At 45.7% G+C, this 27,860-nt stretch overlaps 1 protein-coding gene across 4 annotated transcripts in view; it reads right to left on the bottom strand.

Moving 5' to 3' along the window:
* Positions 1–27,860, bottom strand: part of BTBD10 (BTB domain containing 10) — a 475,094-nt gene that overhangs the window by 381,007 nt on the left and 66,227 nt on the right. Inside the window, exon 1 of one of the 4 annotated variants that reach the window (XM_069623610.1) lies at positions 2,922–3,435. The exons of the other annotated variants lie outside the window; for them this stretch is intronic. Within the exon in view, the coding sequence (XP_069479711.1) occupies positions 2,922–3,046 (125 nt within the window). The 5' untranslated portion in view covers positions 3,047–3,435. Of the gene's footprint in view, positions 1–2,921; positions 3,436–27,860 lie in introns of those variants that run through there. 4 annotated transcript variants of the gene reach the window in all.

The following is a 27,860-nucleotide window of genomic DNA, read 5'->3' as shown; positions in this document are numbered from 1 at the left end:
CGTTTCCTGACGGGCTGCATGCACTTCTGCCCTTAGTTCCCCAAGTAACTGGGCTAGCTGGTCGGTATCCGAGGTTTCCATAGCGCCGGGACAGGAGTTTTGTGGTAGGCTTTGCGTTCTGTAACGCTCACCTGATTCCCGTAGAGGCGCCGGTCTTGACTGGGCGTATACCGTATCTGCAAAGGTGATGTGTAACACAAGGCTGGCTCTTGGGGCTGGACCTCTGTGCACTGTATGTCTGACTTGAAGGGTAAGATGTCTGCAGATAGAAAATATGGGATTAAGGAACTGGGTTATTGAATGTCTCTCTTCTTCCCTTTCTCTTCTCCTGTAGAACCCCAAAGGTTAACGCTCTCACCTTAGGTAAGTGAACGCCGTGCTCTCCATCTGCCTCGGGGCAGGGTGCTGTAACCAGTTTCTTCACTGGATAAGGGGAGCAGGCCTTTTGACTTCAGAGGACTGCTGTCCGTCGTTTACTGCACGAACGGTAAGTTTTGAGTAATTCTAATGTCTTTAAAGTCTTTAGTAATGATGTTTCTTGTTTTGCAGGGTTCCGGCGATGGCGGATGACGGGCTGAAGTGAGTTGAAGATGGAGCCCGTGTGAAGAATAGAAGTGCCTGGAAGCACGTAAGTAAGCGCTTGTTGCCTGCTTCACGATGCGCTCTGTCTTTTTATTTTGCAGGTACAGGTTCGGAGCGGCTGCAGGGTGCCGGAATACCCACTGGGTTAGATGTGGAAAGGAGTAATGGCACGTGAGTATTAAAGTTCCCCAATGTCTTTAAACACACCTTGTTTTGTCTTTCAGATGCGGGATGCAGCACCGAAGGCCTCCGGAGCGTGCGAAGAGTTGGTAAGCTTTTGTCTTTCAGATGCCGGAATGCAGTGTGAAGACCTCCGGAGCGCACGAGGAGTAGGTAAGCCTTTGTCTTTCAGATGCCGGAATGCAGCGCGAGGCGTTGGTGACAGCCGATGGATCAGGTAAGTGAAGAGCTGTCACTGAAGACCGTAATGCTAACCTGTTCTTTCTTGTCTTTATAGGTGTTGCTGAAGACTGGATTCAGGATGGTAAGCCTTTTTCCTTAGGCCCAGGATCAGATGCAGAAGACACGATGAACGTTCTGCTGCAGAGGATGCAGAATAACGCAAAGCAAGATTCATCCATCGGGTGTGGTTTAAATAGCCTCCTGTAGTGCTTAGGTGTCTCCTTCCACAGCCACGCCTAGGTAAGAAAAGAGTTCCTGCTTTCCAGAAGAGTTCCAGTGTTCTGAATCTAGGGAGTGGCTCCTGCCCCACCCAACAGGAAAAGTAGTTCCAAACAGAAGAGGATCAGAGGCTCAACTGGCAGGCAAGTAAGCAGCATGGTCTGCTGCAGGTAAGTCCACCCAAGCATTATGAGCCCGGCGCTTCCAGCGCTGGGATTGGGCATATTTATGAGCCTGGTGCCACTGGCGCCAGGACTGGGTCCAAAAGGTCCCAATTGGGACTGTTTGGCACTCGGAACCTGGGTTATGGATCTGCTTCCAAGGGAGTTGGGAAAACCCTGACCTTTTGGAAGCAGAGATCATGACAGCCAGGAGGAGTGGAAATGTGAGGAAATTGTTTGGGCCCTATGTGTAGGGCACGATATATCAACCCAACGACCTTACATGATGTTTCCTCAGAGTATCCCGACTCTCAAAGTGGTAGAGCAGCTTAGCAATCAATATACAGTAAACACATGCTATAGACACACAAAGGGAGGGTCCACACAATACATACGAATATCTTTTGATAGACAAAGTGTGCTTTAAAAAAACTACATTTTTCAAATAAATACCATTTCACTAAACGGCTTACCGAGTATCAAACACAAGAAGGTCAAAAATGCTCAAAATTCTTACCAAAGACAACAGGACCTTTAGGGAGACCCACAGGCCGCTTTAAAGCGGAAATCCAGAATGCTTGTCTCGCATGCCGGCTTCCCTAGACACTGCCCATACCCTTTTGTAATAGATCAAAACTGAGATGCACCATTACTCTTTTGGAGATATCGAAACTCATTAAGCAGGCCGTTAGTAGAGGATGCAACTTAAACTTTCATGCATTTGTCTTTAAACTCCTTGTGCACAAGCAAGTCACTCAAACTGCGACTGTCCACTTCCTTTCTGCCCAACAAAAGACTTGGGCAAAAGACTTTTATAAACAAATCAGGAGCAGCTCCACCATGTACAGTATTGGCAAAGAAGAGGTGGGGAGAGGAGTGGAGGGAGGAGACTACAAGGCGTTTGTGATCTTATTACTTATGCACTATCGCGGAAAACCCGATGCGGTTCATAGGGCATTTTATGGTCCATGCATCCAAGTCAATCATGGACAGACTTGAGATTAACTACAACTGTGCAACAAGAAAATTGTGTTTCCTGCCCCAGCTTTCTAATGATAGTACCAAAAACAAAAAGCCGTTTGGGCATGTTTGGCTCCATTTTAGACAAGATACGTTTTAAACAAAACAGCAGAAAAATAAAACTGAATATCAAACGTAAATTCAAGTGTAAATTAAAAACCGGTCCAGCAGAAAAATCTTCACGGAAAATGAAAACAAACGCCACAGTATCCAACAAGTATGATCATAGTTTACAGCCTAATGCAACATGAAATACATAAGTTAACAACTATTTTTCTCTTTTAAAATTCAAATAAGGTGCGTTAATGTGCTAAGAATATTTGGTTAGTACAGCGCACCAATTCAGATGCAAGTTTACAATTTTTTTAAAAAAAATATATACCTACAATAATAGCTTTAAATGGTTGCATTACAACTCCCAGGTATGGCTTAATTATTTAACCAACCAAATGTAAGTGACCATTTTAGATTTACGATCGAGTTTGTGGTCAGCTTTGTATTATGCAAGGAAATCATGCATTATAAACGCGTACGTACCTTCCTCCTGTACGTGGCATGGCACAAAGACAAAGGCATGAAGATAGCCTGGGAATGAGAGCACAAAGGAAATGTGCTCCGCCAGATAACGCAGCTTTAGAAAACAGGTCAGCATCCTTGGGCATTACTTGTAAAGTTTAGCATCTTCGCCATCTTCATCGTCGTATTCTACTTCACCGTTAGTCCGCTTCATTCATTCATTCCTTCCTTCCTTCCTTCCTTCCTTCCTTCCTTTGTTTCCTCCCTCAAGGGTAGTAAATGTGTAGCTGCTATTAAGGTCACTTAGTGTGCTGGAGACAGACAATCACACGGCTACCCTTTCAAATCATCTCTGCTCAGTCATTGAGTCAGATGTGCGTAGTGCGAGACTGACGTCTCTGCCCTCTGCCAGATGCATTTATTCTTGCAATTTGCCCATCTGGAAACAGCCATTGGATAAATCAAATGACAAGAGAAAAAGGGTGTGGGGGTGGAGCGCAGAAAGCTTTCTGGCCAACTGCCAAAGAGCCCTTGTGACGCGGATTCCAATTCCACAATCTTGTTATGTTTTCAGCAGGCTACAATAAAACCATCCCGAACACAGGTAGGCTGCCAGCAATCAATGCCGATCCCATACTCACTGTACACTCGGCCGGCATGCATCAGTAAAATCGGTTTACAATGTGCCTATCATCAATGGTAAGACACACAGATTGTGTTACTTCATTGGTCACGGCTGCTGTTTCGATGCAGATGCTTATGACAAGTAGAAGTTCCAGTTTACGAAATTGAGTTTAGCTAACACCTGCACATGACATTTCATCAATGCTTGTCCAGTCATAAGATGTGGGATTTTCGCCAAAAATAACAAAAAAAGCGAGCTGACATCTTTTAGGTGAAGGTCACTTAGCTGCCACTTTAATACTGCAAAGATTCAAACAAGTAAGCTATTGGACGCAAATCGCCAACAATCTCCATAATGAGGTAAATGTACTCCATTAAATACCTTCTTGCCTATTTGAAAAAATAAACAGCATGGTAGTTAACACCCTCACCCTTTCGTGCACGGTTGTAAGACAAACTTCACAATGCAATCTGCAAAACTTCGCAGCAACACAAAACAGAGGGCCCAGCAGCAGTGTGACAAAAAGCAAAACAATTGCTGGCAAAGCCAATACGTTATGGCTGTCCAATGGCAAATGCAACCTCACACTCCCCAATAAAAGTTATGCTGCCACGACCAGTGAACAGCAATAAAGTTCACCATTATAAATGAGAATTATTAAAGTACTTAACACAAAGCACGCCATGAATTCTATGTCAAGACCGGAGGCTCCATTATGCTTCTTTCTTTATTTATATATTTAAAGAAAGTGCTCAGCAGCAAACTATTTATGTAACAGGAAACATATTCATGTAGTTTAACAATGGAATGGTAGGAAAAAAGTTTCCGAGTAGTAGACAAATGACATTTCCAAGAATCTAGGAAAAAAGGTCGAGTGAAGTGTTAATAACGTGACCAGTGTCCACCAATCAGTTAACAGTTCCTCCCATAAACAGGCTTGAATATGATGCACTTCCTCTTTCTTTGCTGCTCACAGCATGAGATAAGTGCATTATATTCAATCTGTTTTTCATTACTATTTGTGTATGAGACGTTTACTTCTTGATGTCCTTGAACTACAGAGCCTTTTTAGACTCTAGCGCGAGGTGCGCCGTGACCTCTTCCCTTCCCTGAATGGTTAATTCTGTAGGTACCGTCACCTTACACAGTTTCCATCCGACGCCGACTACTTGCTGCCGGCGTCGGACTTCGTCGGAATTCTTGCTCCGACTATATTTCTTATCAGCGGTTTCACTGCCGCGTGTTGCCGACAGTGAGGTTGCCTGCGGGCACTGCCCGACCGCTTCCTCGACTCGGGTTGGGATTTCCGAGTTGGGGGAGCGGCGGATCCAGCGTCCGCGGAGCGGCGGCAACCTCCTGCAGACACTAGAGGGCGCTTCCTCCCTTCTCGGGTGCCTTCCTCTGTTCCCGGCGCACGCAAACGGATTTCTTCGTTCCGTTTAGAACGAAGTTGCGACCGCGAGCGCCAGGAACAGACTGGACAACGCCCTGCTCTCTCTCTCAAGGAATAATAATTAAAAAAAAACAAAGAAAAAAAAAAATGAAAAAACGAAGACAGATCAGCAGAAAAAGAAAGGGGCATTGTCAGACAACTGAGCTCTCTACGGGTGTACGGGGCCACACATATATTATGTATATGCATTGAATGCCCATACTGTGGGCTTAGAGGCCAAGCAGTCTGAGAACCCGAAAAAAAAGAAGAAAAAAAAATAAAAAGTGGTGAATCAGGGAGTAGAAAAGGGCAATTTGAAACATGGCAGCCCAATATTTTGAGCAAGAGGACCAGGAATGGCCCCAATATGAAGATGAAGCATACGGCTTTGATGAAGTGGCAATGGCAAGTAGCCTAGAGAAGGTGCTAAACTCCTCAGTGGAGGCTAGCATCAAGAAAGCTATCTCGGATATGCTCCTACCAATACAGCAGCGGCTGGATGACGTAGAGGAGCGGCTGCACGATGACTCCCTGCCAAAGAAAAAAACGCAAAAAAGAAAACACCTCTCAGGCGGATGTACTCCGGCTCGTCTGAGTAGAAACTGACCCCCCCCCCCCAACCCCCGAGCCAGCCAGAGTCTGCCACTACCGTAATCTCAGACGCCTTATCAAGGCTAAAGAAAGCCTTCTTGGATAGGAAGGAGACCCATTCCGCAGATGGACCCTCCTGTCCCGAGGAAGTAAACAGGGACTTAAGACCCTCGAGCCCGGAGGAAGACCAACAGGGCATAGAACAAGTCGGTGACGACAAAAATAGTTTGTCTCCCCTTTCTGCTGATGAAGAGGTTCAATCCGTAGGGTCGAGACCCTCTCTACTACAGGGATTGTGGCAGCCCCCATCAATAAAAAATCTCGTCAAGACCAGTATTCCGCAGAAGGGATGTTCTCCGCAGAGGATCTTGTCCATCCCAGATCTTCGGATTGGGAGCCATCGCCAAGAACCCTGGAATACATAAAAGACAGACTTTGTAAGCCTATAGATAAAGAAGTCCGTGCGAGACTTGGAGCTGAGTGCCCACGCCCGGTAATACCGGACAAAATTGTGCATACACCGGAATTGGATTCTAAGGAGATAACTTTCCTCAGCAAGAACGCCAAGGACCCAAGGAAAGGCATAGATCGAGCCTGAAAATCGTGCCAAGACAGAGTGTTGGACGTATTAGGTCCATTGGCAAAGATGATAGATTTGGCCGAGGCTGCCATAGCCACAGGGGACTCCATCGATCCGGTCATTCTGTCAGGGTGGGCCCAACGACCTATCTGCCTCCTAGGCAGTGCCAGCTGTTCCATCTCGGCTGAACGCCGGAAAGGCATCCTCCACAAGATCGACGCAAAACTGGTTGAACTGGCAGACACCGAATCCAGAGCCTCCGCTCAGGGCCTACTGTTTGGTGATTCCTTTGTCAAGGAGATGGCGAAATTCGTAGGCACTTTTACTGCTCTGGACAAGGCTCAAGCCTCTATCAAACGAGTATTCTCGTCAAAAATGTTTGCCAGGGCTGGTCGAGGCAAAGGTCGCTCGTCCGGCCGGTACTTCTTCGACCGCAGACCTCAACAGTCCAGGGAACATCAAATTTGGCAAGATCGTGCAGACACCTCCTTTCCGTCGAGAGGCCGAGGAAGAGGTTGCGGCTGGAGGAGAGCCGCCCGGTTCCCCGCACAACAACAGACCTCAGGTAAGTCTGCTCAGCGCAGCGCCCGCGCCTATAGGAGGGAGGCTAGCTCTTTTTGCACATGCATGGGATTACTTATCCGGGGACACTTGGGTCAGGGACACTGTGCGGCATGCGTCTAGAATTCTTTACAGAGCCTTTTCAGGTAACTCGTCCGATTCCCATTACTATGTCCAAGCAGGACGAAATAGATTTGGACAAGGAGATTCAAAGTTTAGCGCTAAAGCAAGCAATTCAGCCCTGCCCAAGTACAGGCGGTTTTTACAGCGCCATATTCCTAGTGCGCAGGAAGCAGAAAGTACGGCCTGTGATAAATCTCAAAGCTCTCAACAAGTTCATCGTCTACCGCCACTTCAAGATGGAGGGCATTCATATGCTCAGGGACCTACTCAGACCCAACGACTGGCTCATGCGCTTAGACCTGAAAGATGCATACCTCGCAGTACCCATACATCAGGATCACGCAAGCTATCTCAGATTCTCCTGGGGAGACCGAAACTGGGAATTCACAAGTCTTCCGTTCGGTCTCTCCTCGGCTCCGTGGACTTTCTCCAAACTGCTGAGACCAGTCGTAGCCCATTTAAGAGAGCAAGGCATCAGGTTGATAATATACTTAGACGATATTATCTTCATGGCAGAGTCACAAGCACTGGTAGAGGATCAGACCAGACTGGCCATAGATCTTCTGCACAGCCTTGGATTTCTCATAAATTGGGAAAAATCTTGCCTTCAAGCATCCCAAACCTTAAAGTTCTTGGGATTCGTCATAGACACTCAGACAGCCCAACTCCGCCTTCCAGTGTCCAAGATTCATTCTACCAAGCAGGAGATCCGCAGGCTTCTTCAGAGAGAAGAGACTTCGCTTCGCGACTTAGCGAGGGTGATAGGCCTCCTTTCTTCATCCATTCAGGCCATTTTTCAAGGACCACTGCACTATCAAGAGTTACAGAGGCTCAAGGCTCAGCATTTAAGATGCAGTCTTTCTTACTCACAACAGCTGACCCTATCAACAGAAGCAAGAACAGCGCTCAATTGGTGGCTCGTTCACATGGAAGCCTGGAACGGCCGGGCGATTTTCGGTTCCGCTCCAGACATAGTAATAGAATCAGATGACAGCCGTTCCGGCTGGGGAGCGCGATGCGACTGTGGCCACGGGGGAGGGGGGGGGATTGAGGGGGGACGTGGTCACCCCGGGAACTCGCTATGCATATAAACTGCCTCGAACTGCTAGCGGGCTCTTTCGCGGTACGCTCCTTCACCAAGGACAGAGTAAGTTGTTGTATCTTGCTCAAAATGGACAACATTTCAGCTGTAAAATACATCAACCATCTGGGGGGCACCAAGTCTCGCCTTCTAGCGGAGCTAGGCAAAGATTTCTGGCATTACTGCCTAGAGCACCGTATTTCTGTCACAGCAGAATATCTGCCAGGCCTGACTAACACGGCGGCGGACTGGTACTCCCGGAACACAGTCGATTACAGCGACTGGAGACTTCACAGGGAAGTCTTTCTTCGGCTTCAACAGATTTTGGGTCCCATGTCCAAAGACCTATTTGCCTCACGCCTGAACACTCAGCTACCGATATTTTACAGCTGGAAGCTAGACCCACCGGCAGCAGCCATGGACGCCTTTCTCCAGAAGTGGAGCGAAGGAGTACATTACGCCTTTCCTCCCTTCAACCGGATTAAACGGACCCTGGCGAAGGCCCGTCAGGAGCAAATCAGAGCTAGTTCTCATAGCCCCGGTCTGGACCTCTCAGATCTGGTATCCAGTTCTTCTGGAACTTTCTACGGATTTTCCAAACCTTCTACCCCAATTTCCAGATCTCCTACTGAACCCAGAGGGCCAGCATCACCCCCTCCTCCTCCAAGGGTCTCTGGTACTAGCAGCCTGGAGGATTTCAGCGATAGGTGGAAAATTCCAAGCATGTCCCACTTGGCAATTAGCCTCATCGAAGAGAGTTGGGCCCCTAACACTCAAGAGATACTCCAACTCTTGGAACGCCTGGAGAGACTGGTGTCACGACAAAGGCTTGCATCCGGTTTCGGCACCTATAGAAGATGTTCTCAATTTCTTGGCATCCTTGGTGGGAAAAGGTCTGGCCTACAGAACCGTCTACGCGTACCGGTCTGCTATTTCAGCAGACCATGATCACATCAAAGGAGTTCCTGCCGGGGAACATCATTTAGTCCGCAGACTCCTTAAAGGTATCAGGCGAGCGGCTCCACCTCCGCCACGGTACAGTAAACTATGGGACGTCGATAAAGTGTTATACCTTTTTCTATCCTGGCCAGATAATCAACAGTTATCTCGCACAGCCTTATCCGGCAAGCTCACTACGCTTCTTTGCCTGGTCTCTTGTAGGAGAGTGTCCGACGTCAGAGACCTCGATCTAGCGGGCAGGACCTTTTCGCCTGACGGCGTAGTATTCCACATACATAGAAGGACGAAGAGTAACTCTAGAGTAATTTCTTATCCTGCCTTTAGAGATCAGCCTAAGCTTTGCTTGGTCAGATGTCTTGAAGCCTATGAGGAAGTCACAGCTCCTTTTAGAGACTCCCCTGACGGTCAGCTGCTAATAGCCTTACGTAAGCCTCATAGACCGGTTTCCGCTCCGACCTTAGCACGCTGGGTGCGGTGGACATTGTCTCAGGCAGGTATAAATACCTCACATTTTGGTGCTCATTCTGTGCGAGGAGCAATGGCTTCTAAAGCATTTCAAGTCGGGATCAGACTGGAAGATATTATGAGAATGGCTGATTGGTTGAGCGAATCAATCTTTAAACAATTCTACCTGAAACCGGTAGAACAGCCGGCGTCTATTGTGGTAAGTAAGCTTTAAACCAGCATACTGGAGCCTCCGGTCTTGACATAGAATAAAGATTTTCCATAATAACTTACTAGAAAGTCTTAATTCTATTAAAGACACGGATGCGAACATTATCCCACCCACCGAGAAATCGGCTTATACCGAGTTGTCAGCATTATCTGCATTCATAATTGATAAATGTTTTCTGCATGTCTTTGGAACATATCATATTTCTCTCCCTCCCTCTTTGGGACCTAGGGTTGTAATATACCTAATCTGATTACGATCATCTTTTTCTTTTCTTGACAGCTCCTATGAATAAAGCCACCTAATCCAGAGCGGCTCGCTTCTGTCTCCCACTACGTGTTATCCTCAGTTATGACTGCCCATTTGTTAAGTTCGCAGCTTCGAAAGAGGAAGTGCATCATATTCAAGCCTGTTTATGGGAGGAACTGTTAATAACATGTGACCAATGTCCACCAATCCGTTAACACTTCACTGGACCTTTTTTCCTAGATTCTGGGAAATGTAGTTTGTCTACTACTCGGAAACTTTTTTCCTACCATTCCATTGTTAAACTACATGAATATTTTTCCTGTTACATAAATAGTTTGCTGCTGAGCACTTTCTTTAAATATATAAATAAAGAAAGAGAAGCATAATGTTCGCCTCCGTGTCTTTAATAGAATTAAGACTTTCTAGTAAGTTACTATGGAAAATCTTTATTCGTTTCGAAGAATCGCTTAGCAGAGTTCGCCAAGTAACATGTATTTGATTAGCAATTCTGTACTGATATTTTTAATGCCACCAGAGGTTAATTGTACCCAAGACATAAAATGAGCAAAAATATAAAATGTTAACGTACCTCTGCAGTAAGACATTAATTAGATGAGTGTTAATGGAACAATGGTTCGCTGCATGAACATACACACAAATAGGCTCTGAAAACATTCAATGCAAAATTCTGTGCAGCTGGGCGCAGTCGATGTTGCACAGGCAGCGTCCAGTTTACTGTATCCTTGACTCATCATTTACTGTGTAAGGAGAAATTCAGCTTTCATAAATCAAAAAAAGAAGTTTACAATGTTAAAGGAAAGGCCTAGCTAGAGACAAACTACGTAGGATGGTGTTCAGCCGGCAGGATAATTGTCAACTTCAGGTGGACAAGATGGCCCCTGCACGTTATGGTTTTCAATACAGTGTTAAATACCAGTTTGGGGGTATAGCCCTCAGCCCTCAAGCCTCAGCCCGGTAGGCGCAAGTTAAGCATTCGAGCCCTTTGAGCCCACAGAAGCGGTATTTAATCACTATTAGCACTCTGAACTGCCATCTGGGAAATAACTTTCAAGGACTAGAAGACGCACAGGTTGGGCTGGGGGGGGGGGGGGGTTCACAGAGGGGCTAGCGGGTGGACACTGGAGACTTGTACTGGGGCACGGCCTCCAAAGACACGGACGACTGGTTAGAGGCGCAGTGGGCCGGCATGAAATGTCCGCTACTTTTGGATTCCATTGCGTTCCCAGCCTGCCGACAGCCAGCTCCCTACCCCAGGTGCTTATATATAAAATGCAATCCTAATCGCAGGGCAAAGCGACCTCTGGAAAATAATTACGGTGTATAGTATTACAGTAGGTCTGTAGATGCAGACTGGATGCAACTATTGATCATTACTTTGCGTAAACATCTAGTTAGCTTTGTGTATTCATTACCTAAGAAGAAAGAAAGACTAAGAAGAGCTGATGGTGTAGCAGGAAGTGAATTTGGCAACTAGGTGGAATATTGTAGTTTGTGGACATCTCCCTTTTTGAGGAAGGTGGTATAAAAAGAACAGGGTGACAAGATAGAATGTCAAGGAGTTTGGGATCAACTCATGGGTTCAGCACCAGTTGAACTTGGGTATGCACCCAGCAGGCCACAGACATCGGTTTCCCACCAAAAGTATTTGGCCATGTGATCATGTACATTTTCAAAGTGTTCACTCTTCAATATGATGCATCTACCAGAACAAAATGAATATAGGTGAAACTGAGATTTAGATACACCAATGTTTTACAGTAGAAATAATACTGTAACAATGCATTATGTTACAACTTCTTTGGAATGGAATTGCAGAATAAAAAATAAAGTACTGGTCTTTGCCAAACCAAATATAAATTAGCTTAATAAAATTATCATGATTACTTCTGCTTTGGAATTATTTCAAATTGAAAGAACCGGTCTTTGGCAACTTTGGCCATAATCTCTGGGCCAGTGCCCCCACACCCAGCATGTCTGGAGAGCGTGGATGTGAGGCTTCTCCCCGCTGGCTCCCGTGAAGCTCAGATAGATCGCGGCAGTCTGCAACATTGGTTTTGGAAAACTAAAAAATTGTTGAGAAAGGTGCTCACTTTTCTACCTGCCGACTGCCATATTATGGTAGTCACCTCAGCAATCGTGGGACCACTGGACTACTGTAACACAGTCTACCTGGGACAACCTGGGTACCAGGTGCAGAGGCTGCAGGTACTTCAAAACTCCACGGCTCGGCTGGCCTTAAATGCGCCTTGACTTACTCCATCTGCGGGTCTGTTGCAACAACTCCGTTGGTTTCCTGTGAAGGCAGAGTTTAAAATTGTGTGTCTCGCACCAGGCTCTTCATGAAACGGGGGGAAGCTATTTGAAAAATAAACTGAGATGAGGGCAAGATCAGAATGCAGAGTTATTACGGTATTTATGTAGCGCGGACCTCACTTCAAGAAGCAACATAGCGCTTTACAGAGGTATGCAACAATACATATACACAGAGTATTTTCATTCAACAGGGTAAATTGAATCGCCAACTGTCAATTTAATTAGCAAACGCACAGAATTATATAGGAGGAAACGACAGCACGCGATTGAACGCATTTATCACAAACCGAAGGGATCGAACCCATCGACTGCTTGAGAGTTACCCGATTCTCCATATAGGGAACAAAAATGTATTAAGTGACAATAATGCCCTGATTTGAAAAAGGCTGGTTCTTAAGCCGAAACACGTGTCATAAGCAAGGGCAATTGTTTAAATAAAACCAACAACTGGTTTTTCAATACTAACTTGGCGCAGACTCGTTTCCGAGTATCCTTCATACTGTATACCAATTCAAGTGGTAATGAGTGGCTTTTCAAACCACAACTCAGTGAGACGCGACAGATCAGAAATTACAAAGGACAAGAATATTTCCATTTCTTTCATTTCTTTTTCTTTTGCATAATCTTGTCGCCTTAAACAATATTGACCAAGCCACAACATCAATTGGTTTTACCAATTCTATTGCACCTTTCTCTAACAGGGTGATCATCTCCTGTAAGAGGAGCAGATCTGGATCCTTCAAGGAGTGGCAGCCTAGCGGAGAATTCAGAGGCTTTTTCAAGAATCGGAGGCAGTAACCATGGCACTGTTTGCAGGGCCCAAGCATCTGAAGTAAGGCTTTGACATTCTTCCAAATGCAATGTCAATTTGCCCCCCACCACAGTCTTGTGGACTAAGGCCTCAACAAGGTTGTGTTGCAGCTGCTACGAAAGGCTCAGAGGCAGAGGTTATTTGGGCAGCTCTGCCCCCACATCCTTGTAAGCCACGAGGCAATCTCCTCGGTCCTCCTGAGAGGATTGTCCCCCCTCGCACTTCCAACCGCAGAATAGAAATCGAATGGATTGACCCCTCCAACTCAGAGAGGCCGAAAGTGTCAGCTGTGGTTGGCGAATCGCAGCACCCAATGATTTTGGAGCTGCTTTCGATGTTTGGTTTTAAGGCAGACGAGAGTTTGGAAACAAACAGCTGAGAGCCAGCAAAGGGCATGTCCAATAATTTCGCCTGAATATCGGAGGCAAAGCCTAACCTGCATCTAACCTGCATAGCGACACAAACTATCTGGTCACAGCGCTTGCCGCCATTGCACGACTGACATAACCCAAAGTACCCAAACCAGATTGCAGAGATTAGCACACGGCATCCTTGCCATGCTGCACAATGTTCAGGAAGCCTTCCCTTTCCTCGCCCTCAGGAATATGCTCTGCAGCCATTGCCACAACGTCCCACCAAGTGTGTGAGAATTTTGCTAGAGCACAAGTAATTGATTTCAGCGCCCAGCTACCCAGCAAAAAAAATGTTTTCCCCCAGGGCATCAAACTTCTTGTCATCTCTAAATGGAGGAATTGTAGGACAGGCAGCAGTGTTTGAGGTTGATGTGGCCACCTGGACAACCAAACCTTTTTGGAGTTGGATGTCTCATCAGGAATTCAGGACATATTGCAGAAGTTTCTAGCCAAGTCCTTATGAACTTCTGGAGTAGTATCAGGCTTTTTCCGTTTCTCCAGGTCACCGTTCTACAATGCCATATGGAAAGCCAGAATTGGACCCTTGTCAAGGATGTGTGAGGAGCTACGAATGAGATGTGGTCACAGAGCTCATAGTTTTGGCTTTAAACTTTTATTCAAAATAAAAGGGCGTTGGCAGAAGCCTCACTGTCTCTATTCTAAGAGGCGTTTCCCTACCTCAACCAAAATCTAAGGGTCTGTCAAATGTCAAGATGTTCAAAGCAAAAATGTCCCCCGTCCGAAATACTATTCTGGTCCTCACATTCTAAAACGAACTCCAAGGTGAAAAGGATAATGTCTTTGCACAGCCAGTTATCTCCTAGTCATTTGAAAGCATTTTAGTAAATTATTTTAATCTCCTAGGTTTGATTTTTTAAAAGCCTAAATCTTGCTAAATTTAACTTGTGGTGGGTTACAGACCTATTTTTAATATAAATTGCTGCTGCTTTGCACATTTTTGGGGGTCCAACTTCATTGTTTCTGCCAGCTCACTGCATTGAACTACAGATCACAAGATTTCTGTTGTTCCAGTGCCTACTTAGTCCGGTGTCGGGCACGTGCGTCAGTGCCAGAGTGTCGGAGCCGGTTTGTGCACGGTGAGTGGCCGCTGCCCCGTTCACTTTCCTTACTTCATTTACCTCGCTTATCGTTTTCCTGCATCTATACGTTACATAGATATAGGATGGAACCTGTTGCGATCTTATAGCTTTCATTCAAAGGAACCGTTGACTATGAATCGCTAACGCACAATGCAATTGCTTATCAGATAATGAAAGCACCCCAAGCCCGGCTTCCCTATGCTCCAATTAGCGATGCAACCATTAAATACAACACAAGTACCCATGAAGTATGAGGTTCCCTTGCGTACTACTAGTAGTAATTCTAATAAATGGACTAAAGCAACAAAATTCAAATGTAAACTTTTGAGCAACCGTTCACTTGCACCATGCAGTCAAATTATCAGACTATATACTTGAATCCAAGGCAGTTATTGTTATTACTGAAACCTGGCTTCAGGACGTCTCCCTATATGCTGCCCAGATAGCAACCCCAAATGGGTATAGTATTTTTGATTGCGTTGCATCCAGAGAGGGGGGTGTGGCAATCTACAAAAAATGCTGGAATATATTTACATCATCATTTCCAGACCTGGATCACTGAATCAATATTAGTTAAACTGATGCCGAATTCTACATCCTACACTTACTATACTTGTATTATATCCTCCTTCTAAATCGACACCCTCATTTGATAAACAACTGGTAGCCCTCATTGGATCGGTGTCTAAACCGATGTCAACTTTTCTGATTCTATTTGAATTCAATCTATGGGAAAATGATACCTTCGATCAAGCAGCATCCTCCTTGTTGAATACTCCAGGGTCTTGGTTTCAAGAACACGTAATAACGGCCACTCAGAGGTGAGGGGGGAGAATATCCTCGATTGGATTGTGACAAAAAGATAGCTCACCCATAGACAAATACAACTGTATTTGGTCGGACCATTTGTTTTTACAGTTTGATCTGCCATTTCCTGGTCCCGTTAGGAAATACGGTCCCCTGTGCCCAAAATTGATTCCCACAAGGAACTTTGCAAAGTTACATGCAAGGCTTTTGAATCATTGGTTATCCCTCAGTTATTCTCTTGCAAAGGTCATCTCTTGAGGACTTTACTGATCATTTTTGGAATATCACTAAGTGCTTTTGATGTCCTAGCACCACTACAAATTATTTCCTCAAAGAGAAAAAAGATGAATCAATGGTTTACATCTGAGGTTTTGGCATCTAGGAAAATTAAATGCATGGCAGAACACAGCTGGAGAAACCCCCCCTCTGAGTCTATAAAGAGGCAGTAAAAAGGTCCAAGACAATCATTTTTAAAGCCAAAGAGACTAAATTAAACTAGTTTATATAGACAGCTAAATCAAATTCCAGCTAACTCCTAGAGAATAGTTAAGGGGTACACCAGTGGAACCACATGTTATTTTTGAATTGTTTTTAAAGTCAACTGTTTGCTGAGCTTGAGACAGAAGAAATAAGGCGGTTTAAAAGAAGTGCGTGTTAGGCAAGATTGTATGCAGTACCCTTAGAGTGCACTACAACAACTCTGACCTCCTGGCAATAGGACCCAACCTTTGGTATAAGTCTGAACTACACAGGTTGGTAGCGTGGCAGAGCAGGCAGGCTTATCTCAAGGAGTCAATGTGAGCTGTAGGGGAGTTACAGAGATTCACAGTGACAAGTATTCAAATAAACTCTTACACACAAGGTTTCTTGAATAAACAATTATTAATTTATCAGTCAGTTAGAATAAGCCTTCTTCAGAAGGGAGCAATATAAAAGCAACACCCAAATACACTTCAGAATTGTACACTCTAAAGTTTCTAAATCAGAAGAACAAGTTACTTCTTACCTTGTAATGTTCTTTCGACGGGATGTTCCTCCGACGTATTCCTCATCTTAGATATCTCCTTCCAGCTCTGCTGGCCTCGGAAAATGTTTTCTCTAGAGGGCGCTGCGCGTCGACGTCCTCCGAGTCGATGTCCCTCGACAGCCGCCGTATCGACGTCGACCTGCCTATTAAGGCCGCGCGCAGAGTCCGTTGCTCAGTTCCGTTTTGTAGCCCACAATAATACTTTCTGGACTAGACTAATCACCCTGAAGGAGCGTAAGCTGCAACAACACGGGAAGTAGAACTGCGGGGATGGATGGGAGGGCCGATGAGGAATACGTCGGAGGAACATCCCGTCGAAAGAACGTTACAAGGTAACAAGTAACTTGTTCTTCGAAGGGATTGTGTCCTCCGACGTATTCCTCATCTTAGATAGGCTCCCATAGCAGTATTCTATTATTGGAGGAGGGAGTACTGACTTCAAGCTGTCTTCTATTGATGAATAGAATGCAGTACAGCCCTTCCAAACCTAGTCTCTTGACTGGAGGAGGAATCCAAATTGTAAAAACGTGTAAAGGTATGGACAGACGACCATGTAGCGGCCGCACAGATGTCTTTAACCGGCACGCCTCTTTTGAGGGCCGATGAAGCTGCAATACCTCTGGTCGAATGAGCCCTAAGGTTTTGAGGGGGCTCTTTCCCTGCCAGTTTATAACATTCCAGAATGGCTAGAATGATCCATCTGGAAATGGTCTGCTTAGTTATTGGTAACCCCAGCTTGTGACCTGCGTAACCTACAAACAGCTGGTCTGCCTGTCTTATCCTGGCTAATCTACTGATGTAAAAACTTAAAGCCCTTCTAGGGTCTAGCCTGTGTAACCTCTCTTCCTCCTTCCCCGGGTGAGGAGGAGGATAGAAAGATGGTAGGGTAATCTTCTGAGTGATATGGAATTCAGAAACCACCTTTGGGAGGAAATTAGGCTTCACTTGCAGGACAACTTTGTCTTTGTGAAATATTGTGTGAGGGGGTTTACAAGAAAGAGCCTGTAATTCGCTCACCCTTCTAGCAGATGTAAGTGCTATTAATAAAACAGTTTTAAGGGTAAGGAAACGAACAAGAATGGAGTGGTTTGAAAGGTGTGCCCATCAGGAAAGTTAGTACTAAGTTTAAATCCCATAGGGGAACTTGGAATGGTCTTGGGGGATAAACATTGGTTAACCCCTTTAGAAACTGTATTACCAAGGGTAATTTGAAATAGGATGGTTCTTCCGCAGTGCGCTTAAAGATGGATAGCGCTGCGAGATAGCCCTTAATGGTGCCAACTTGAAGGCCTGAATTCGCCAAATATAGAAGGAAGGATAAAACCATTGGTGTACCACATGAAAAAGGGTCGATATTCTGTTCTCTACACCAGCTGCAAAATCTGTTCCAACGGCAGCGGTATAAAGACTTTGTTGCTGGCCTCCTTGCCGAAAGCAACACCTCCATATCATCATCAGGGAGGTCCCAATCCTTGTACCTCAACCTTTCAGAAGCCAAGCGTGAAGGTTGAGGGTTTTGATGTCTGAATGGAGAACCTGACCTCCCTTCTGTGAGAGTAGGTTCTCTCTGAGTGGAAGTCGAATTGGAGGGCAGATGGACAAGTCTAGAAGGTCCGGGTAACACGTTCTCCTGGCCCAATCCGGGGCAATTAGGATCATGGTTCTCCGGAATCTTCTCAACCTCCTGATCATTTGAGGAATGACAGGGACCGGTGGGAACGCGTACAGAAGCGGAAACTCCCAGTCCACTATGAACGCGTCTCCCAGAGCTCCTCTCGGGGGAAATTCCCTTGAGCATAACAGATCGCATTTCCTGTTGACGCTGGTGGCGAACAGATCCACCTGAGGGGTTCCCCAAAGGGCGAAGATCTCTTGAAGGACTTCCTGAGCTAGTTCCCACTCGTGGGAGACTGTGCTCTGCCTGCTCAGAGCGTCCGCTGTCAAGTTCTTCTCTCCGGCTAGGTGAACTGCCGATAGAGAGATTCCTTCTTGGATTGCCCAAAACCAGAGCTGCATCGCCTCTCTGCACAGGGGTAGTGATCCTACGCCTCCTCTTTTGTTGAGGTAATGCATGGCCACTGTGTTGTCCGTCATTATCAGGACGTTTTTCCCTTGTACAGCTTGCAGGAACGCCTTCAGCGCAAGTCTGATGGCTCTCAGCTCTAACAGGTTGATATGTAGTCTGGACTCCGATGGAGACCATCGACCGCTGATGGTCAAGTCGTTGGTATGGGCTCCCCACCCCGTGAGTGAGGCATCCGTGACTACTGTTATCTCCGGCCAGGGTTGCCAAAAATGTTCTCCTTTCAGAATGTTCTCCTGACAGGCCCACCACTGAAGGTCTCGAGCCACCCTGTCGGGAACCTGAAGAAGAACTGTCATTCTCCCTGAGAATTGTGACCACTGAGTCCTCAGTGCCCACTGGAGGAATCTCATTCTCAGGCGAGCCTCTGGCACTAGGAAAATGCAGGATGGAATGAGGCCTAGCAACCTCAAAAAGTCGAAGGCTGGGAGACGTTGGGCATTTTGAAACTTGGTAACCATCTGTAGAATATCTCGAGCCCTCACCTCTGGTGGCGAGGCTTTTCCCAGGGAAGTGTCCAGGATCGCTCCTTTGAACTGGAGTCTCTGCGATGGTATCATTTGTGACTTCTTTAAATTGAGGGAGAAGCCCAGTCTGTGAAGGGAGTGGCACACGTGATTTAGTTGGATCTGAGCTTGTTCCGAAGAGACAGCCCTGATCAACCAATCGTCCAGGTAGGGGTAGACATGAATCCCTTCCCTCCTTAGACTTGCCGCCACTACCGACATTAACTTGGTGAAGACCCTCGGGGCGGAGGTCAGCCCAAATGGCAGCACTCGAAATTGATAGTGAGAGTTGCCAATTGCGAACCTCAGGTATTTCCTGTGTTTGAGATGGATAGGCACATGGAAATAAGCGTCCTGAAGGTCCAGGGATACCAACCAGTCCTGGAACTGAAGGGCCTGGAGGATCCGAGAAAGAGTGACCATCTTGAATTTGTCTTTTCTGAGGAATTTGTTCAATTCTCGCAAGTTCAAGATGGGTCTCAGTCCTCTGTCTTTCTTTGGAAAGACAAAGTAAGGGGAGTACCAGCCCTTGTTCCTCTCCGCTACAAGTACCGGTTCTATGGCACCTTTCTCTAGCAGGTCCAAAATTTCCTGCAAGAGGAGCGGATCTGGAGCTTTCTGAGAGCTGATCCCCGGTGGATGACTGAGGTATGCGTAGGAGAGGCAGGCAGTAACCTTGGGCAACTGTTTCCAATGCCCAAGCATCTGACGTGATAGCCTGCCATTCCGCCAGATGTTGAGTCAACCTGCCTCCTACAGGTGTCCTGTGAGGGAAGTCCTCAGAGTGGTTTTGGGGCGGCTGATGCAGATGCCGATGGTAAAGAGGCACCTGCTGTTGCTGCGGCCTTTGAATATCTACCCCGTCCACCTCGGGTAGTTCTTCTTTGTCCCCTTTGAGCCGGTCGTCCTCTACCTCTTCCGAATGCGGAGTAGAAGCGAAAGGACTTGCCCCTCGCAGAGGTTCCTGTGGGACGAAAAGGTGTCTGACGGATTGCAGCGCCTAGGGATTTTGCTGCTGCTTTTGAAGTTTGCAGTTTTTCTAAACTGTCATCCGCCTTTTTCCCCAAACAAAGAAGAGCCATCGAATGGCATGTTCAAGAGCCTGGCTTGCACATCTGGGGCAAAACCAGACTTTCTCAACCAAGCAAATCTCCTGGTTGTTGTACTTGCCGCCATTGCTCTGCTGATACTGTCAGCCGAATCAATGCCCATCTGGAGGGATTCGCACATAGCGTCTTTACCGTCCTGTATGATATTCAGGAACGCCTCCCTTTCTTCTCCCTCTGGGATGCAGTCAGCCGCTGTAGAAGCACACTCCCAAAGTGTATGGCTGAATCTAGCAAGGGTGCAAGTAGCATTCACAGATTTTAACGCCATGCTACATGCCGAAAAAAACTTGCCATAGCATCATATTTTTTATCGTCCCTGTCCTGTGGGACGGTAGGATAAGCCATCTTGACATCGGTAGAAGATGCTGCCTGTACCACCAGACTTTCTGGGGATGGGCGTTTTGACAAAAACTCCGGGTCTGTAGAGGATACCCTGTATTTTGTAGAAAGTCTTTTATTTACTGCCGGGACGACATCTGGGGTTTCCCAGTTCGTCATAATCTTCCTCTGAAGAGCTTTATGGAAAGGCACCACAGGATCCTCCTGTGGGCCTTTATTAAGAATATCCGTGAGGTCATCTTGTTGGAAAGATTGTGAAGGTGCAGACCACCCCATAAACTCTGTGATCCTGGCCATTAAGGCTCTATAGGGGGTTTCAGCATGCTCCCCCGGGTCTGGCCTAGCAAACTCCACCTCAGGGGAAGTGTCTAACCCACTTGCCTCATGTAAGGAATCATGAAGATCCTTTAACCTGCGTTCTTCAGAGGAAAATTCCTCTCTAATTGGGGTCACAGGTCCCTGCAACTCAAATGTGTCTTCCTGTTCAGACAATTCACCCTCTTCCAAAATTGAGGACATAGTTCTCAATTGTTCTGAACTCAAAGGGAGTAAATCCCATTTCCAAGGCAGAGGGTGCCGAACTTGTCATTATCGGCCTCAAAAACGTTGATGTCGTCGACGCTGAAGGCTTCGAGCGTGGCGTCGAAAACAAAGGCGGAGGCCTCGATGACCTCGACAGAATTGGGATTCTACTCGACAATCTCGAAGCCATCGTCATCGAGGACCTGGGGATAGTCACTGGGTGTGTCGTGACCTTGACTTTTCTTGGCGTCGACGCCGGTGTCGAAGCTGGCGTCGAGTCGACAGACCCGTGTGTCGAAGGTCCCTTCGACAACGGCGTCGAAGACACCGACCTCGGCGTCGACGGAACCCTCGTCGACGGCGTCGACGAAACCTTCGAGGAAGGTTTGGAGGTCATAGTCCTACTCGAGGGTTCGAGACGCGCTCGAGAGGTTTCCTTCGCCGGGTACTGCGACTCGCAGCGTTTTTGACCTTCGGGTCTTTCGACCAGAGCATCGCTCTCGGCAGTCTTCGAGGGGGTCGAGGCCGCTTTCTCGAAGACGATCATATTTTTGCGCAATTCCTCCCATTCAGCCCGGGAACTATGTTTCGTGGGGCAAGGGATTCTTTTTGGCGAAACAGAGGAAGAGGAAGACGGAGAAGGGGATCTTAGACGTCTCCTCTTCGAGTGCTTCGATCTCGAGGAGTGATGGGACCCACTCCGAGACCTGGAGTGCGAATGGTGACGAGGAGACGAGTGTCTCCACTTCGTCGATGAAGAAGAAGCTTTAAAAGTCTTACCTTTCTCCAGCTTCCCCCTACGCTCCTTCAGGGCCTTAGCTGTCATGGACATACAGTCCTCGCACTCCGAACAATGGTGTTCAGCTCCCAAACACCACAGACAAATTCTGTGAGGGTCAGTCTGTGACATCTTTTTTCCACAATCTCTGCATTTTTTGAAGCCGGATCGAGGAGTTGTCGGTTCCGACGAGGAAGCCATCGAGTACGGATCGAATAACTCGAGGTAAATAGGATTAATCTGACAAGAACTGAGCAACGGTATTCCGAGGCACTGAGTAAGCGCGGAAAAACGGAACTGAGCAACGGACGCTGCGCGCGGCCTTTATAGGCAGGATGACGTCGACGTCGATACGGCGGCTGTCGAGGGACATCAACTCGGAGGACGTAGACGCGCAGCGCCCTCTAGAGAAAAAATTTTCCGAGGCCAGCAGAGCTGGAAGGAGATATCTAAGATGAGGAATACGTCGGAGGACACAATCACTTCGAAAGACCCTTTTGGGATGGCCCACAGACACAACCTACACCCTCAAGTGACTTCAGTAGCTGGGGTGCTCGGGACATTAATATCTTACTGTTGGCATTTAGAATACTTTCAGATCTTGGTCAAAGGAAAATATTAGAATATTATTGCACAATGTTTAAGAAGTCTTTGAAGAAAAGAAGAATCAAATGTAGGGCCACAAGCTGTTTAGACATGCGAGTAGTAGAAGATGTAAGCAACTCTACAGTGAGAGGTAAGTTCTCTCAGACTTTACAGTACCTTTGTAAAGAAGAAAAAGGGCAGCAGAGGACTTCTGTTCCTGTGAAGATCTCTCTGTTCCTGGGACTTAGTCGAGGGGGCAAGAGGGAGGACTTCTGGGGACTCCTGCTCTGCAATGGGACGGTCACCACTCGCAAACAGCAATCTTACCAACAAGTGGCACTTCGGTGTTTCAGCTCCTCGGGACTACTGCAAATAGCAACACTGTGTTTTCTGGCTGTCGAGATGGACTTTCCTTGCTTCTGGGGTCCTGCACTCTGTTGAGGGGGCTAAGGCTCGGTCCATCCTGCTTCCTGGGAGTCGGAGGATCATCCTGGAGCTATTGGCCAACTTACAAGCAACGCACACAATCTGGTGTTCCTCTCCCTGGCTATACGGTTTCCAGCAGCAACTCTGTGGAAATGCAACTAGCGCCGAGAGAACGTCCAGGTGGCTTACTTTGGAGTGGATTGTTCCCAGCAACTTATATAATCACACAATAATCAGGATGAAAGATAACACTTTCACAAATCTACCCCTACGAGTAGAAAAAAAAAAATCTGAGGATCCAAAAGGTTTTTGGCCCCAGGATTTTAATGCACATTTGTTTGTCATAGTAGAAACACCCAGGGACACTTGTCAATTTACAGTTTTGTACACAATATACATGGCTACAGTCCAGTCAAATTGACTGGATTTGGTGAACATTGGACATGTTTCTTCCTTTTTACAATCTGCGGAACTCAATTTACAAATAACGTGCGGTCACAATACAAAATTACAGTGAACAAATATCAGTGTTGGTGATGGACACTGAGGTGGTGCAAGGGTCGTCAACAATACTGTGTTTCGGCCAAAAGGGTAAAGCTGTTTAATGAAGCTTGCATGTTGTTGGCCTTCGTCAGGACGGTGGGACTGGTAGTAGAGGGAAGTGTCCCGTTGGTCTCTGTCAAAGAAATTACAAGAGGTACATGGTTAAGAAGGTGTGTGATCTCAGAGCAATTGCTAATTTACAAGTAGCAATTACTGCTATACTTGAGAGAAAACAGCAATTGTGTCAAAAGAACACATCACTAGGCTTAAAGTGTGCAAAGTTTTGCTACGGTGAAGGGCTTGTAAACTGTTCCCCTGTTCTGACTGTAGGAGAGTTAGGCCACCAGTTGCTTAGTGGATGCCTTAGAGAAAAGACAAGAATGGAATGGCCGTGAAGGGACAGAGTATAAATCTAAGTCTCTTGGCATCACTAAAAGTAGTCACTACCAAAAGGGATAAGGTGAAAAAAATCTCCTTACCGGATTTGTATTGATTCTATGTGTGTGTAATCTTGTTCCTAGTGCATACAATGTTGTGTGGCGCCGGTGGATCCAGTTGCGTTTCGGAGTGTGCACCAAGTTGCACTGCGAATGAAATGATGGCAATAAGGAGCAGGGCATCCTCTAAACTGGTGTCGTCAGGTAGTGAGTTCACCAGGTGAAGCCTCAGTGAAAACAAATGCCCAAGAAAAGTGGGGCACTCTTTATAGAGGTGCTGGTTGTGTCACTACGCACAATATCGAAAGACGGATGAAACTGTCTTAATTGCAAAATCACGCTAGTGGCACGATTCCAGAGGTAATCAAGCCTTCAGGGAGTCATAATGGTGACAATGCGATCTCGCTCGGTTGTACTGAGCTGTGCCGCATACCTACCTGAAGTGATCGTGTCTTCATACGGATTCTCAAAAAGTGTGTATATAATATAATAAGAGACTGCTCTATTGGGCTAGTCGAATACGCTGATCATAGTGGCTATGTCCCCAAATTTGTAATCGAAGCAAACGGAAGTGTGTAATGGGATCGAGTGTGCACGCCTCTTACTGCTATTCTCTTACTTGGTGAGGCTGTGGTATACTGTGTCCGTGCATTCCTATGAAACACTGCGTCTCATTCAGGCGCACAGCGAGAAATGCCCAGACGTGACTACTGCTCATTAGTGCACTGTTGCCTAGGTAACGTCTGCTTTATCTACGTTAAGGCGGCCATTTTAGATTGACTCACTTCTGGCAACATATGGTTGTTATGGTTGCAACCAATAGTGATCAGCAATGTGGCAACAAAGCAGCCAGAGCTGCACACTGGGTCATATTGGACCCATTCATTGTAAATCAAAATGTAACTGTTTAAATCTAGCCGCATGGATACATTCATGCAAATTCGTAATGAGAGCTCTACGTTTAGTAGCGTGTATGCAAAAAATGATGATATATATATGCAAACTCTGCCTGCAGACAAATGCCAAAATGTATGAAAGAGCAACCATAATTTACAATTTATTCTTCTTTTGGTTACACGTGAAGGTGTGCATGCATGCAATAATAACTAGAACGTCCAAACCATGGAACATAGTGTGGTACAGTCTGCACATTAAATGTGAATACAGTATACACCTGCCAAACGGTAATGGCCGTGGGTATGTTTTTGGGCGAGCTCCCTTAATTCAAAATCGACTATGCGAGATCTGCCTGAAAAAGGCATCAAGGCAATTGAGATTGGTTTTACGACGCAGCCTTATGTGAATCATTTATTTATGAATTTTTAATTCAATTGGTGTGCCATTAATGCATACGTCAAAGCAAATTTCACTGGTGTGTCCACATAGTACTGACGGTGGACTGGCCAGAGTACAAAGTGTAGCCAAAAGTGCTGAGTGAGGTGTCAGATTACACCGGCATGGCAAAGTCTAACATTTTTTTAAAAAGTAAAATGCAATCTTTAAAATGTGTACAAAAAAATAAAAATTTATTTTTAAAAAGACACCCGTCAAGTAATGGCGGCCTTACCAAATGATAGTAAGAGCGCTCCCCCAGTCCCACCAACTCAAGGGGAGAAGTCGTCCTTGCAGGGGCTTCTCTGCCGATACGAATTTGGAGTTGCAGCACAGCAGCAGGGCTTCACCGGGCAAACCAACAATCCTGGAGTTGCAGCAGGCGTCCTCTTCAAGTTCTTCTTCGGTTCCTTCATCTAGTGGTCGACTGCCTTCCAAGCCAAAAGCCTCACCTTTTATTCAGTTCTCTCCCATTCATTCCAGCCTAGCTGTCAGTCACCCAGCAGGGCAGCTGTCCTTGCCGGACAGTCAGCCGGCCAATCATCACAGAGTGCATTTGGTTCTCCTGGGAGCCTAAGCACAGGGTGTTTCGGGCACCTCCCTCACTTCCTGCCCACTCCAGACACCCTGGGGCCAGAGGCGGGCTTCACTCGGGAATCCCGCCAAGGGCAAAGCAAACAATGGTACCAAAACCTGGTTTGGCGCGTAAAGTAAATCTCAAGAAGGACCTTTCCATGGCCATTTTGACAAAAATGGCACCCTTGGGTGCTTTACTGCAGCTGCGAAGGCAGCCCACAATAAATGCACACTACGGTAGTTCAAATGAAACCACTGCCACCAGCCATTCAGTGCGAAAAGGCTAACATAAAAATGTTGCATGAGAAGCTAGACAAAGGGGATACTAGGTAACCCCTGCAGCACCCTAATCTAAGATAGTGTGCGCTGTGTCTAGAAAGTTACAAATGTATGGAAAGTCAATTTTACTTTACAGCTCTGGGAAACAGTAGTTTATCCCAGAGAAGGTAGTCAAACCTTGGGGAAATCTGAAAGACTTCCCTGAGTCACTGCACTGAAGGTGTTGTGTGACACAATGTAAAAGATGATGCCTATGGAGTTTGTCAGACTCCATAGCCAAAGAGAAAACAGAGTTAAAAAAATCACATTCAAATACATGAGTGGGAAAAAGGGTCTCTCTCTCTCCAGGTTAAAAAAATCGTCCTCAAAAACCAGCGAAGTTGCAGGGGGACTGTAAAGTGGAGGTAATTAACAGATTTCTGAGAATTCTCCTTAACCGTGCACACAGTGTACATTTAAAATGTGATAAACACTTTGGACATGTGCAGTTACTGTGGACATACAAGGAGAATTGTATGAGTTATTTGATAATGAGCTGGGTTTAAAAAAAATGTATTCATAAAAAGTAAGCTTCCAATACATATGAATATTAAACATCATAACTTCAAGGATTAAAATACTCATTCATATATTAAGTAATAAAAACAACCATAAAATATAACCTTAAACAGTCTTATCCTATTAGTGGCAGTTACATGTTATATCTATTGGAAATGTAATCAATTGACACACACAATAAAAACAAGACAAATCCAATACGACAATCATTACAATTATTGAAAGGGCTCCATAAGGAGAGATAAGTCTTCACAAGCTTTATTTAATAGTAGGGCTTTCTCATATATTGATCATATCTGCATCTCCACTATCCAGTCTACTATAGTAGGCTTTTTTCTTGTTTGCCAAATAAAATAATTGTCTAAAAGTTAAGTTTAAAGATGCTTGTCAGGGTCCAATAAAGTCACCCAACAATTTTTTCTCTTATTAATCTCAAACATATCTTTGAACTTGGGCCAACTCTTAGTAATTCTTCTTCGGTTATTTCCAAATTTATGTCATTTGACCAGGCCTCTCAATTTTATCCAGGAATTCCACATGATCAGATTCAATAGGCATAATATATTAGGTAGACACCCCATGTTCCAGCCCATCAAATAGTTCAAACATTTCAGACCTAGTTTCTAACGCTTTATCAAGCATACCAATTCTCTGGTTCAGAGACCGTAGTTCTACATAACGGCTCAACTCTCTTCTTCCTAGACCAAATCTACTTTGCAGATCTTCAAAATCCAGTACTCTACCTTACATAATACTGCTCGCTCCCAAGATACCTCTTTTTTCCAACTATGCGAATGTAGACTTCTATTTTGTGTTTGAAGTGCCGGATTATGCCAAATTGAGGTATCATAATTGAACCACACAGGTTGTTCATTCTCCGTTACCATTCCCCCACAAAAGTTCTGGAAGACTACAAATTTTCTGCAAAACTTTCTTTGGGATTGGCAGAGGGGGGGATTTTATTACATACAGCACTTTTGGCAATAGGACCATTTTTATTGCATTTATCTTTGCCCACACATTCAAAGTTAACCCTTGCCATTTTCTTATATTATTTAAAACTTTTTTATTTTATCTACATTAAATGTAACATTTTTTTTTAAGATCCCTAATAATATGTATGCCCAAGTACTTCACTCAAGCCGGAAACCATCTACAATTACAGGATGCCAACACGCCCTTATCACATGCAGACGAAAGAGGGAACATTTCGGTTTTATTCCAATTAATGTTATGCCCTGACAGTTTCCCAACTTCTTCAAACATTGTTTTCAAAATCAGGCCACCCTCTAGCGGGTTCGAAAGAAGTATCATCAAATCATCTGCATACAACAGTATTTTCAGTTCATTATCTTATATTCAGATTCGATGTACTCTTCCACACTGACTAAAGTAAGCTGCCAGCGGTTCTAGCACTAAGTTAAATAGAAATGGTGATAACGGGCACCCTTGCCTTGTACCCTTTGATAACTGAAATGAGTTTGATATTAGACAATTAACGTACTTTTGCTGGGATTTCC

The sequence above is a fragment of the Ambystoma mexicanum genome, chromosome 11, assembly GCF_040938575.1.
Source record: "Ambystoma mexicanum isolate Mex_15411 chromosome 11, UKY_AmexF1_1, whole genome shotgun sequence".
NCBI lineage: Eukaryota > Metazoa > Chordata > Amphibia > Caudata > Ambystomatidae > Ambystoma > Ambystoma mexicanum.
The sequence above is the reverse complement of the archived record's forward strand: the minus strand, read 5'-3'. Positions and strand labels throughout refer to the sequence as shown.